The following is a 14,258-nucleotide window of genomic DNA, read 5'->3' on the forward strand; positions in this document are numbered from 1 at the left end:
TCAACTCAGCTCTAAAACTAAGATCTGTACTTCCTGCTCTATCCGCTTTACCTTCTTTGTCCTTCTTTGTTTCCAAGTATGGACTGATTCACTGTTGCCTCTCATGCACACAGAGGTCAGGCTTGCTTATTCAATGCCTCTAAGATGCTCAGCTCACACTGCAGAATAATGACTAGCCAGGATGGCTTCATGGTAAAGTTGCTAATTAAAAAAAGTAAGAGAGCTACACACCACAAACCAGTAACAGAAGCAACAGTACTCTTTTCTACACTGCCCACAAAAACCATCATCATTCCCATGACTCACAAAATCAGACCACACTCAAAAAGCACCTGATATGAGTAGTTCCTAATATAACTGCACATCTTTATGTTCCATCAGGCCTACTCTACCAAATTCCTCTTCTTGAAAAGGCTTCAGCATGCCACAGCTTCTGCAGTGGTCCTTACTGAATTGAGGTATGCGAAAGTGGTGGCATTTGCCTCATACCACCTTTCTCTCAAAGAGACCTGCACCAATCTCTTGGCCCTTGCTCTGTTTTCTTACACGAGGAATGGAATTCTTAGCAGTGCTGATAGTTCAACAACCCTCACTGAGTTGAAGCAAACGCCTGCAGAAGGAAACAGGAGGCAACTGCTTCCTACACTCATTACATGGTGTTCGTACTTCGGAAATTATCTTTGCAGCCTTGAAAACTGCATGCAACAGAGTTCCACAGGAGACAGCAAATCCAGGTAGGCACCAATTTAACAGCTGCTTCTTGATTTCTGATTTTCACCAAAGTTCTCTTGTTCTTCTTGTTTCTTAAATCTTGTCTCCATGGGAAAAGCAATCAATGTAATTGTAACAGTATAACTGTACTCCTAAAGCTATGGAGATACTAAGAATGTCTACATGGGGATTGTTTTTTATTAAAAGCTACTTTATACACATACTAAAATAATTTACCTTAAGACCAACATATTTTCTTTCAAAATGGAACTGGAATTGCTTACCACAGTTGAAAATAGCACAGAAATGAGGAAACAAACATGAAACATGCTCAAAGTTTTGAAAAGGACATGACTAGAAGGATGATCTTTTGAAATGAATTGTCCTTGCAGACAACACTTTCCATCTGAAAAGCCCAGAGAAGTAAGAGGCTTCTTTGTTTTGTCCCTGAAAGGATGGTTTGAAACAAATTATGCTTTTCCCCTACCTTGGTGACTTCAATTCATTCAYAGTTCATAAAACAAAATTAGAGGCAGACACACTGTATCTAAGGACTTCAGAATACCAGATATTGTTTCAACAGTAGCGTGCACCAGTAATGTTCCTGCATGTAGCAAACTGAAGTGACTAACTGATGATTTCAATAAATCCACGTCTTTGTTTTGATGGCAAAAGTGACTTTGCAGTCTTTAATTAAAGCCAAATATAGTACGTGAACACAATAACGAGGCACACAAATGCTGAGAAAAAGCACACCTCTTGATGATTCTGGTTTGGACATTTACTTAAAGGAAGCAAAGCAATGGGGATGAGAAGAACAAGCACTATGCACTTTATGCACCATGCATCCAGTCTTATGTCTGACTTTGAGCTGACAGAGGAAAAGAAATACAGGACACGATCAATTGTGTACTCAGTAACACTGCTTCTTCATTGCTGCATCTGATTCCCCCAAAAGGCAATCACATGAATCCAGAACAAAATAGGATTTAATATACAAAGGTAAGGAAATTACAAAAATCAGAAAACTTTCTTAAAATCATGTCCTCAGCTGCTTTGACAAACCACTTAAAACAGCTTTGAGAGATGACAGTTCCTGCTATAGACAAAATCAGACCCTGTAGTTCTGAGAAATAACATGTCTCATTCTGCCTCAAGTCGAGGTAAGACAGGAAGAATAAGATTTCCAAATGCAGAGTCTTGAGTTATGAAGTATCCTGAGGAATGTGCGTGTGCATGCTGGAAAGAGAGAAACATTTGTTAATGCATAACCCCCTGCAGCATCAATATAAGTCAAAGCTTTATAGCTTCTCCAGCTTTAATAATTTATTTCTCCCAGTCTGCCCATCAGCTCTGATAGCCAAAATTAAACCCAACATTTTAGATCAAACACATCTGAATAGGACCTATCGAAAGAATTAACTTGGCCATTCCCTGATGCTACTTTTTTGGCAAGTCGGGTGGAGAGAGTGGTAAGTGAACTTCCGACCATTCTCCCTCTCCAAGGCTTCTTGTTTCCACCTCCTTCAATAACCAAACTGCAGGCATTCCCTAGTAGGTGACAGCTGCACGTATGACTGTATGCCAGAATTGTGCATCAGCAGTGTCACACAACTTGGGCCTGCATGTACAAATACCATGTGACGAGAATCCAGTCACAGAATGGGACACCACCCTTTTGCTCCTGTGATGTATAGAAGTTTGTTCACCTGATGGGTGCAGCTTATACGGACCTAGAGAACCTCTGTAAAAGCCAAGGTAGTTCTTCCCAGTTCAAAGACTGGACTCCCATATTCCTTCCTCCTACTACTAGGGAAGAGCCCTGGGAGTCCTGGTGCATGACAAATTGAACCTGAGTCAGCAGTGTGCCCTTGCACTGATAAAGGCTACCAGCACAGCGGGCTGCATCAGCAGCAGCATAGCCAGCTGGCCAAGGGAAGCAATTATTCCCTTCTGATCAGCGCTCATGAGACTGCATTTGGGATACTGTGTCCAGTTTTGGGTTCTCCACTGAGAGAGACAAAATACAGGGAGTCCAACGGAGGACCCACAGAGATGATTGGGGGCTGGGGCCCTTAATGTCTAAGGAGATGGTGAGAAAACCAAGTTTGTTTAATCTGAAAAAAAGGCTCAGGAGAGATCTTACGCTGTCTTCAACTACCTAATGAGAAGGTCTAGAGAAGACAGAGCCAGACTCTTCTCAGAGGAGCACAGGAAAAGAACAAGAGGTCAGAGTCACAAGTTGCAACACAGGAAATCCCAGTTAGATATAAGCAAAAGATTTGCACTGTGAGAGCGGTTAAGAACTGAACTGGTTGCCCAGAAAGGCTGTGAAAAGTTCCTCCTTAGAGAGCTTCAAAACTGAACTGGACCATGCCCTGAACAATATGATCTACCTCTGTAATTAGTCATGCTTTGAGCAGGGCACTGGACTAGAGACCTCCAGAGGGTCCTTCCAACCTAAAACACTGTGCGATCAACAGGGACATCAGCCAGATTTCACTCCTGCTCCCATTCATTTTAGCAGAAGCAATCTGGGGCCTTTACTGGCTAACACAGACAAAACAAGGCACAGGAGACATGAATAGAGTGAGGAGGGCAGGGATTTCAACTTTCTTCCTATGCCTTTGCCCTCTGCTCAAGTCACTATGCCTAGGATGCCAGGAAGACAGCTGGCCACATACTGGCTTTCCTGCTCAATTTCTAATTTCAGCACTGATATCAACCCCACCTGACACAAGCAAGATGGCAACAAACAGGACCCTGCAAATGCACAGCTAAGCCTTCAAAATCTTCTGCCTCTATCACTCAGAACTGCAGGGTATTTACTTGGCATCCATTCAGATCCAAGCAAGGTAAGCAGTGTGGATAGCTCTCCCTACACTTCACGAGACATTTAGAATTCTAATGAAACTGACTCTTGACAGAAACAAATAGTGCAGCTAAGATGATACTGTAAGGAACATTCCCACAATCATGTCAAAGAAGAATGAGCTTGTAGACTTAGCCTGCGTTGTAGCAGAAGAAACTTCATTTGTGACAAATACAGAAATGTAAGAAGCCTAACTCCTGAAAGAGTTTTTTCAATCTCTCTAGGAACCGGGCTACTCTCTGAAGGGATGCACATCTAGAACAGAGCCAAGCTCAACTAAACCTCACTCTGTCAGCTTACCTGCAGTGCAGCCTTCTGCTGTGCTGCAATGTGCTGTTGCTCAGCATGATCGCGGAAATCCTTGTTCAGTGGTGATCTTGCAAGTGCAATGCTGCAAAAAAGAATGGCACCATGGGTATGATGTCAGACAACATTAGCAATTTTTAGAACAATGTCTTAGTATCTTCACCCTTACTACCCAGTGACTCTCCTAAATAACTTGTGATAAAACTGTAGCACTAACTAGAGCTCCACAGTCTTCATCACAAGAAGTTCAGTTGTTTGGCAGGTGGACTGCAGACCACTGCCTTTGGTAAAAGAATTTCTTATTGATACATAACTTAAATAAAGATCCTCTGATGACAGACTACCTAAAATTGATGTTGCCTAGGTATCTCAGTTCAGCATATGTTATGTTTCAATTTAATAACTCTAAATAGCTTTTCTTAGCTTTTATGGCTTAAGAATTGTCCTCCATGTTAACCAAAAAAGAAGAAATAAAAAGCAGCTGATGTTAGTAATCTGGATAGGTAAGATAAGCTGTCATCCTTCAAATAAAAATTAGTGAAGACCACCATCAGAGTTCTATTGCAATGCAACTAACAACTATGTCTGAAATAAGACTCTGAAGACAGGCAGTGAAAGTTCAACTCTTCTCAGTCATACAGACAATGATATGAAAAAAAATCTCCAACAAGGGATCCAAGGAAACCCATCATCTGAGCTTTCCCAGCAGCTCCAATGTCAGCTGCTGAGTTAGTAACTCAGATTTTCAAAAGCAGTGATTCTCATGATAAGACCTTAGCCAAATCTACACCCCGGTGAATAATAAAACCTTAGTAACAAATCTCTCAACAGAAAGTTTTGTTATATTAAGATAAACTTCACTGCTGGAGAAAAGGACCACTCAGTTTATTTAAAGCATAGTATTTTCAGTTATTTTGAAGGTATTTATTTTGCATTGACTTCTCTACCCTCAAAATTTTCAATATGAATTTTGTATATAATCTTAAGACTGTCAGAAACTTACACTTTTCAAGACCGTTCTTGTGTTATTAGATAGATTTCCATATGAGAAGGCTGGAGATGAATTCACTTATTCACCCTTAAGTAACCCATGCCACCATTTTGCTTTACTTGGAGCAAACTTTATGCTGCCAAACTTGCAGAATTTCTGTGGTCTCAATTCTAACCACTCTGGACTCCAAAACCTCTGGCACAACATCCCTGCCATACAACTGTCATTTGCTCAAAAATCATGTGTCAGCCCTCCATGCCCAAAACTGTTTGGCTGCTTCTTTGTGGGTTTTTTTCCTTCCCCTTCAAAATTAGTAAGTTGCAAATCTGCACACTAGAATGTGAATTTTGTTTCCTTAAAAAAAAGAAACCAAACGAGTACTCATAGAAACTCTGCTGGTCTTGTAATGAAGTATGAAAGCACTGTTGCCAGCAGTCAAGGGCTGTACAAATTAGTATGGGTATTTATCTTCTTCTATAATCAATAATTGTGCTTGAATAGTACCTGCATACAGAGTTACGTAGGGAACTAATTTCACTGATTTCAAATATTCCTCACTCTTTTGTCAGTTAGATGATAAAAGGGGCCTAGAATCTCTTTGAAAAAAGAGATAAGAGCAGACTCTTTGTTCAGAGTAAATAACTCTTCTACAGACTCTGTACGTAACACATTGCATCTAGAACAAGCCACTGCCCTCAATCCATGCTAGTCCAAAGGCTCAAATCGATCTGCACTTCTCCATGTTAGTTACAGTGTGATTCTAGTTACTGTTATGTGACAAAAATGCAATCTTCTTTGGCCTTAAATGAGAGATATCCCAACGACAGCTCCAAAACTCCAATYAGATCATTACGTCTTACGGCATAGAATCATCCTTATAACATGATATCTTTTATAAAAATATGTGCGATAATATAAACTGGCTTGGTCTTGCATGCAGACAATTTCAGGGAGAATGAAGTAATTTACTTCTTACCATGAGTATTTTTCACTAAAACATAGTACCCCTGAAACCAACAGTCTGTTATCTACATTCTTTAGAGCATTTTAGCTTAATAATTAAATGCTTTCTGGGTGCCTACTCCCTGATTCTTAAGATAGACTTTTATGCAGCTAAGTAAGCATATCTGTTTTTCCCTCTATCAAATAAAAATCATGTAAAACAAAATCCAGAGGCAGTAAATGATTCTAAATAAAAATACATTCTGACTATGTAAAGTCTCTCTGACTTGTTATTGAGGATAGTCAGCACACACTTTTGGTTAGTGTTTACACACATTTACAGCTTACTTATTAAAATAGTTTTTTTTTTGTTTAAACCAGCAATGTTCATACAGGTATAAGAACATAAAGTACCTGGCTCCAGGGTGATTTGTGGAAGACTGGTTTTGCATAAGTAGCTTTCTCTTCTCCTTGTCTAGTTCTGCCAGGATTGCAACTCTATTTTTATTCTGGAAACCTAATGAGAATGACAGAAAAACATTAGCGAGATTTGCTTTATTTCTGTGGGCCAACTCTAATCTTGAGATATTAGTCTTTGCACAATATGATATTATGATGAATATATTAATCTTCAAAACTTAGCAACAATCTGAAAGGCTATTCATATATTGGCTTTATTTTTCAGCTTCTCATTTTACAACATGAGATAGCTTCCTTAAACTATCATACATGCTAATGCATTTTAAAATATAGCCTACTATTTGAAGTTAGGTCCCCTCACTTCCCATGCCAGCTTTGGTGCTATAGCCAAGGCATATGATCAAATATTTGCCTTTAAGTGAAAAATTAAACTTATCAGATTCTAGATGTAAAATACAACCATTAAAACTACAGCTGAATGATAATAATGGATGAATATATTCACAGGGCATAATTCATTATGCCAGTAAACTCAAACTATAGCACAAGTTTTGCATATGTAACAAGATCAAGACCACCAATAAGCTTGCACGTGTACTTATCCATAAATACAATTACAATCTTTTACTCAGATCCATGCAGAAAGGTTTTAGTTTTAATATATTGATGTCCTTACATATATACTCTACCCTTGTACTGAGTTTGGAGTAGGACTGCAGGGCTGCGATAGAGAAGCAATTATAGTGTCTGGGCACAAAATGAGAATGTGGCCATTGTTTTGTATATTGTTCTCTAGAATCAGAAAGGGATCTTCAATACTAACGAAGGGGTCAGAAACCAGCATTCCTGAGAGCTTGGAAAACACCTAAAATGAATGCCATTTATGTATTTTCAAAGTTGTTTTCTCAAAGACAATTGTACTCTCTACAAATGAGAATGTGGCAGAACTGTTGCGCATAAACAGGAACCATATGGACAAGGATCTCACTGTATCTCTATGTTAACTATTCTGGGGTTACCAAATAAACCAGATATACAAGTCCCTCCTGATGCCCAGTGTGCCACAGACAGCACAATTGTGGAACACAGCTACAGAGCTGACTCTTATAAGCCTTTACGTTACTAAGATCACTCCTCATATCAAGAGTACAGAAACTTTTTTCTCTCTAATTTGCGGCTATTCTCTAAATACACTCAAGCCCTACTCTGTCATAAAAAGATGACTTGACTTTAAATTTATTTATTTCCTCAGTGTAAAAGTCAAAGTTGTTTCCACTGGACACCGTGTTGTGCCCCCCATCCCAAGTGTTATGTTTTAATAACAGCAATCAAAAATGGTTGCCAACAGGCTATTAAGTAGGCCAGAGTGAATAACTCTTAAGGGGAAAATTAGCATGTTTATGTAAAATTATTTTAAATTTATTTACAGCGGCTACACTTAAGGTTCATTCATTTTGAGAGGTCTTCCATTGCTGCTCTATTACATAATCCAATATTCATTTGTCAGCATGGATAAGTGAAGGAGACATAATTATCCCATATAAACCTTCTGCCCTAGATAATAATTTACACTGTTACTGCCTTGCTATTAAATCCTTACCTTTTTCTATATCTAATATACACAACCCTGAGCCACAGTGTCTACTGCTCCTTGCTTTCTTTGAAGGAGCTGAATTGCTTGATTATACTTCACTGTATCTTTATGCCAGATCATCCATGATCATTTTTACCTTTGTTTGCAGATTTTTCATTAAGCTTCATTAATTGCTATTTTCCTGTTTGTTAATTTCTTCAAAATATATTAGCTTGATTTTGAAAAGAAAAATCTGTTTTGAAAATGTATTGCTTCACAGTTCTTCATTATTTCTCTGCTTTCCAGGTAGTTTTTTTTTCTGAACATCCTGCATTTATGATCAGTTTAGAAATGTATTCATAGGTATGTTAAAACACAGATGATCTCCATAAATGTCCATTATTGTACTGTATAACCTATGATACTCATTTGTTCAGACTAAATCTCGAGAGAAATAAAAATGAATACACAAAGGTGTACTTTATTTTATCTATTTATCTGACTCCAAACTCCAGAATGTATCTGCAACAGTACAGGATTTTAATAAAGAACACCATCTTGTTCAGAAGCTCTTTGGTGAATTTATGCTTTAAGAAATACAAAGGCAGAGACACACTCCTAACAAATTAAAATTCAACGCTTCTGAATGCAGCTGGCCCAGACTTTACTTTCTGGTAAATTCTGGAGACTGATGCTGTAACAGGAAGACTGAAGTACCTCTAGGGGCCTTTGCTAAAGTCATCTACACAGTGTTCAGCCAAAAAGCTTACAACTTGACCCATTACTCAATAGCCTTCTGCTAGTGCTTGTTTATCTTGAAAATGCATAAATCAAAATCCATGCTTTAAGTCAGACAATATGTGGGCTGAGGAAAGAAAAATGGGACACATTTTTTAATTTATGTTATTGACAGCTAACAAATAAAGACTAGGTATGTTTACATTTATCATGAAGCAGATGGTATGATTCAGTGAGCTTTGAGACATATGTAAGAAATAAAAAAAAGCTATTTTTAAACTGATTAGAGATGCTTTCACACATTTTCAGAACCATACAAAACTACCACAATCTTCCATAATAAAGACACGTTTAAAAAAAAAAACAAACTCATTAACATCATTTAACATCTGTTAAAAGAAGCATACAGATTTTCAAACAAAGCAACTTCTTAATAAAGTGCTTTGAGTTTACACTCTTGTAACTGGGTAGAGCTGCACTACTATTTTAGAGCACTTTACTTCATGAGTATTCTCTCTGCTTTGCAGACAGAAAAGTCCTAAAGCAAAATGACCTGTTCAAGGTAGCTAAAGAAAACAATGGCAGCATCAGACATCAAATTCAAGACTGGATCCTAAGACTACTCTCCTAAGGTACCAGAACCAAGACATCTAGTGTTTAAGTACGTCCTTTTCAACACCTGCATTTCTGATATCAAGCGTGGAATTATGTGCTCTGTGCAGGAGCTAAAAGCTTACTTGCACCAGTGTTTTTCACGTGAAAGTCATGACAATATGAAAGGTCAAAGCCCCACCAAGTGATACTCATGTCTTTAAGAGCTCACAGCAGGCTTCACTCTTAACATACACATCTAACCCAATTGCCCCACCTCTTTATGTCAGTTAGTTCTACTAGGTAGTTCAGCATGGCAAAAACCAGCATTTCCTTTATCTACTTTGAAGTTCTTGCTTTTCATCTCTTATCTTTAACCCGATCTGTTGGTCACTTCAAATTCATCGCATGTTTAAGTACCTTTTTTTTTTTTTAAGATGTATTATTTCTCATTCGCCAATACATATGCATGACAGCAAAGGCCTCAAACTCTGCCTCCACATATTAAAAAGGCACTGTCACCACATGTTGCCTGCTCAATTCAGAAAGCATTTCACAGCAATTTCTTTACTGAAGTACATGCTCTCAGAAATGGTAGTCTTCATTAAGTGAAACAGCAACCTCTGAAAAAGCAGAATCTAAAGAGGCTATTAATTACATACCGCTCAGGGAGAAAAGGTGGAGTAACTGTATTTTGATTTTCTACTCTGCTTATGGCTACTGGCATCAAAGTATCATCTAGCAGTCTACTACATATCAGTACTTTTCAGTAACAATTTACATTCTGATATGTTCTTACATGCGTTGTGCGACAGTGAAGCAAAAGGCATACTAGTAACTCAATAAATTAACTTTAATTGTTAAAGAATATATTAATATTTTATCTGTTCCTCCTGACAATAACTACATGCATAGGCAAATATAAGCCACCGGTGCTTTATGGATGCAAAGTTCTCCAGGGAATGTGAAGAGATTCACTACAGCTCTCAAGCATTAAGCTTGCACATAGATCAGATTCAAATGCAGAGAGCGGGATAGTTTGTAGATGATTACATCTTTCAATGCCAAACAGCATTTTTAACACAGAGTCCCTAAACAGAATGCCAAATCCACCTGCTCAGACTGTGTTATATGAATGTGCTCATATACCTTTAGGCCAAAAGGATAAACAACCACCAGGACATAAAGAGACCTTGCAGAACTGCTACAACTTCAAGCTTATAATTCTGCACTTATTTCAAGAGTTTGTTTTTTCCAATGTACCGGAACTTTTCTTTTGGGAAACTTTGGTCCTTTCTGAAGCAGGACATGTACTTCTTCCATCTGTGGGGACCTAAAGAAAAAGTGCCTTCTTGAGCACAATCATGCTTCTCTCATCTCAGGAGGGCTTTCTCTAGGGAAGCTCACACATGGAATAAAGTCTTTGATTTTTAACATGCAAAGTGTGCTTTGCTCTTGCTATTGGCAAACTAAAACATTCCAAAAGCAGCATTACGAAGGCACATTGCAGAAGTGCTGTGAAGTATTACTGCAGAAGAACTGTACTACCCAATACTTTAAGTAATTGCTTTAGTTTAGAAACTGATTTTTTTCCACTGAAGTGGACCACTATGGTCTATGAACTCATCTTGTGGACAATATGCATCATGCTAACATCTTTTTTTTTTCCTTTTTTTTTGTAAATACTGGCGAGTGCAGTTGGTTTCATGTGGTAATAAAGCCCTCAAGTAAGGCTTTCATACAATTCTATTTGGTTTCACTGCACTCCTACACAGCTCCTCATCATTGAAAGTCTAATAAAAAGAGTGCTTTCAGAACAAAGTCCAGTGAAACAGAACTAAAGGAAATCCAGTCAGCAAAATCTTAACTTTTACAGTACAAGTTTGCAATTACCAGGAGACTGAATTAAGCCCTACTAAGAAAATAACAAGTGGCAATTAAAGGGAAAGAATCAACACAGAGCAAAAACATCTGAATGTAGTTAAGCTGTGCAGAAGGTCAATTTTTAGTTCACTGTTACAGGTAAGTCAGAATAAGCTCTGCCATTCATAGCCCTTCCAATCAGTGTTTCAGTAAATCCCTATTCCTTTTGTCCAGGAAGAAAGAAATCAGAGAATAAGTTGCTTGAACTACACCAATGTGTGTGCCATGCAGCAAGCTGAACATGCAATATTTGTCTCCTTCATCTTCACTATTAGACTTCACCTAGGCTTGTAGACTTCAGCCAGGAAGAAAAACAGAGTACTTGAACTGTTCCTCATAATTACTTGTAGCTTTATGTTTTTCTCAGGTGTATTATTTATAGGCTTATATGGGTGATTAAGGTTCACAGGGTTTCTTGCCTGCTTTGTGAAAATAATTTTCATATCATAATTGTTCAACTGCTTTGGTGAGTCTCTAGGGAGCATCTCAAAGCATAGATGTGGATTGGAATGCTCTATTAAATTACAAGCCTCTGGAATTTTGGGGGAAGAAAGCCCAAGGCATTTCATCACTAACCACCTTGCCACACTTATCAGTAAATAAGTATTAATTATTTAAGAAAAAGCAGCTTTTAACCCCCTGTGGCAAGACTCTAGACCTTGCAGTGACGCTGACCTACTACTCACAGACTAAAGCAAGATTTACCACTGTGTAACCTAGACTAAAATTTGCAAAGAGACAACCACCAGCAATCTGGAGCATTTGCCCTCAGCATTTTTGTAGAAGGCCAATGAGCTTTCCATAACTATTTTCTTTTGGCCAACAAGCAAGCACAGTCAGTCTCTTGAATCTGTCAAGTTTCTTCCATGCTTGTTTTGAAAGCAGGAAAGAAAAACACAGTGATCTGATCTGGTACCTCTTCAAAGTGGCTGTACTTTAGAATTAATTATACCCATCTTTGTGAAACTGCTTTCTTGGGAAAGATTTTCACACACCAAAGTATATGAAGAAATTATAAGTTGCTGGGAAACTAAACTCTGAATTAATTTCTCATAACCAATAAGCGAGGAACTATACCTAGGAAGCTTCCTTCCCCCCGCTTTTTCATAAAAAAAGAAACAAGCTTGAGTTTGAATAAGATTCTCACAAAGCACCTCCAGAGGGCGATTTAAGTCTCTCTAAATTTACTGTACGATCACAGTCCCTCAGCTCTCTCTAATTCAAGTTTCTGTTAGATAGGAGTATTTCCACATCTTCAATGATTTTAAGGATGCAAATCAGATGTGCCATCATGCAAACAAACATTTCAAAGGAGTTAGCACTACAATTTCATTTAGCTTTTCCTCCTAGGCTTGGTCACTTGATATCTGTCCTTGACAGCTAATACTGCCTGGTTCCTGTTGCTCCCATTGTGGCATGGAATGTATTAGACTGCAACTGTTCCCTGCTGCTCCGCACAAGAACAGCATGTTATATTCAATGCTGAGTATTTTAAAGTGTCTGGAATACACTTTAGAAAACAGACAAATAACTTGAGCATGAAGGACTGTACAGTAACCCTGAGCTCCTGGGGTCACCACTGGTCTTTTACAGTCATTTAATGTGTGCATATCTTGTCCTAGCTTGTTTACATTTTGCTACTTTCTGCTGCAATTTCTTGCTGCTTCCTTTTCTGCTGCTTTCCCCTTTTCCCTCTTCCTACAAACTAAACTTGTGGTCTCAGTAACTGCACTGAGATTTTGCCCGTAGTCTTTCCCCTTGAAACTTAAATCAAAACTTACCTTGTCCTGAAGGATTTGCTGCCATCCTTCAGATTTCAGTCCTAGCTTTATTCAGCTGCAGTACAAATTTTTAACTCCCACAAGCATCTGTAAAACAGACACAAGGTAACATATTCTTTTTTAAGAAAAGTTTGGATTTATTCTATTACAGAGCTCATAATTGTGTCAACTATTACAAGGCATAAATCAAATGCAATATGCATGTGGTTTACAATATTTGCTGTTTATACTGTTCTGATTGAAATCTGTTATCTTAAGATATCAAGAGTTGTGATCAATTCTTTTTCATGTTCTCCTAATAACTTAGGGGTAACTTTCAAGACTGTGCCAGAGTCATATATACCTTTTCCTATCAGAATTTTTGGTGTTTCCAAGTATGTCAGACTACAGTAAACCACTAAACCCCTTAGATGCTAAAGCCCTGAGAGAACTCAAAATGGGCTCTGACTCAGGAACATTGGTTATTCAGGTACATGCAATTTAAATTCCAGCTACCAAACCTGCTCTGCTTAAGGTTATTGTCCACAGATACGAGCAGAGAAAAATGAATGCACCTGCTCCTCAGCTACAGTGCTTGAAAGCCTAGCAGGTCACTTCAGACCACCACTGCTGCTTACACTAATGTTCTGGGCTCTGATGTGCGGTGGTGAAGGGCTCCACTTCAGTCATGGGGAGGGGAAGGGATGAGAGCAGTAAGCACGGCGGGACACGTGAATCAGAACTCTCAGTCAGATTTCAGCATGAGACCAGAAAAAGGCTACACTCTAAAACTRGGTATAGTTTATATATGAAAAATGGGCCTCTGATTACTAATGTTAGTGCAAAGAAATGTTAACTAGCAGGCACTCGGTAACTGAACAATGTAATTTGTGCAGTATTAAGAACATTTACACTGCTCAGGATATATTTCTTAAAGTAGAATGGTCTGACCTGCTTGTCCAAGATGAGACCCTCCCTGCAGCATCTAAAGTGTTGGCTCTGCAAATCCTTACACTGGGTTCAGCATTGACTGCTTGACACCACAAAGGTGACACCATTCCCAGGCAAGAAGCATTTGGAAAGACCAGACATCATGTTCTGCACCACTGTCACTGGCGCAGTTCTACCAAAGACAGCAAAGACCACAGACTCTTACGGACAAGAGCTAGGGTCCCCTGCAGGCTCACCTGCTGGATGGAGGCCTCCTGGAAGGATTCAGCAACTGCCTCCACACAGCTGCTCTCCAGGAAAGAAGTGCCAGGAAGTGCCCCTATGGCAAGAGGCTTGTACCGCTCAAGGACCCCAAGGTGCTGGGTAATGAGACCGCAGGACAACACTCAGGCTGGGTCTCTACCTGGAGATGGGAGGCAGTGAACCCCAATGCAGGAGAGAGCAGAAAGCGGGCTGTGTGTGTGTGTGTGTGTGTGTGTG

General features: G+C 38.9%; 1 protein-coding gene across 1 annotated transcript in view; it reads right to left on the minus strand.

Moving 5' to 3' along the window:
* Positions 1–1,452: 1,452 nt before the first annotated feature.
* INIP (INTS3 and NABP interacting protein) overlaps positions 1,453–14,258 on the minus strand; it is a 13,418-nt gene continuing 612 nt past the window's right edge. The window contains exons 2-6 of the mRNA XM_026061558.1: positions 14,015–14,181; positions 12,849–12,935; positions 6,237–6,339; positions 3,884–3,974; positions 1,453–1,950 (exon numbers count right to left, since the gene is read on the minus strand). Coding sequence (XP_025917343.1) covers positions 1,855–1,950; positions 3,884–3,974; positions 6,237–6,339; positions 12,849–12,873 — 315 coding nt within the window. The 5' untranslated portion in view covers positions 12,874–12,935; positions 14,015–14,181 and the 3' untranslated portion in view covers positions 1,453–1,854. The remainder of the gene's footprint in view (positions 1,951–3,883; positions 3,975–6,236; positions 6,340–12,848; positions 12,936–14,014; positions 14,182–14,258) is intronic.

Source organism: Apteryx rowi, unplaced genomic scaffold (assembly GCF_003343035.1).
Source record: "Apteryx rowi isolate R43461 unplaced genomic scaffold, aptRow1 scaffold_182, whole genome shotgun sequence".
In the NCBI taxonomy this organism is placed as follows: Eukaryota; Metazoa; Chordata; class Aves; order Apterygiformes; family Apterygidae; genus Apteryx; species Apteryx rowi.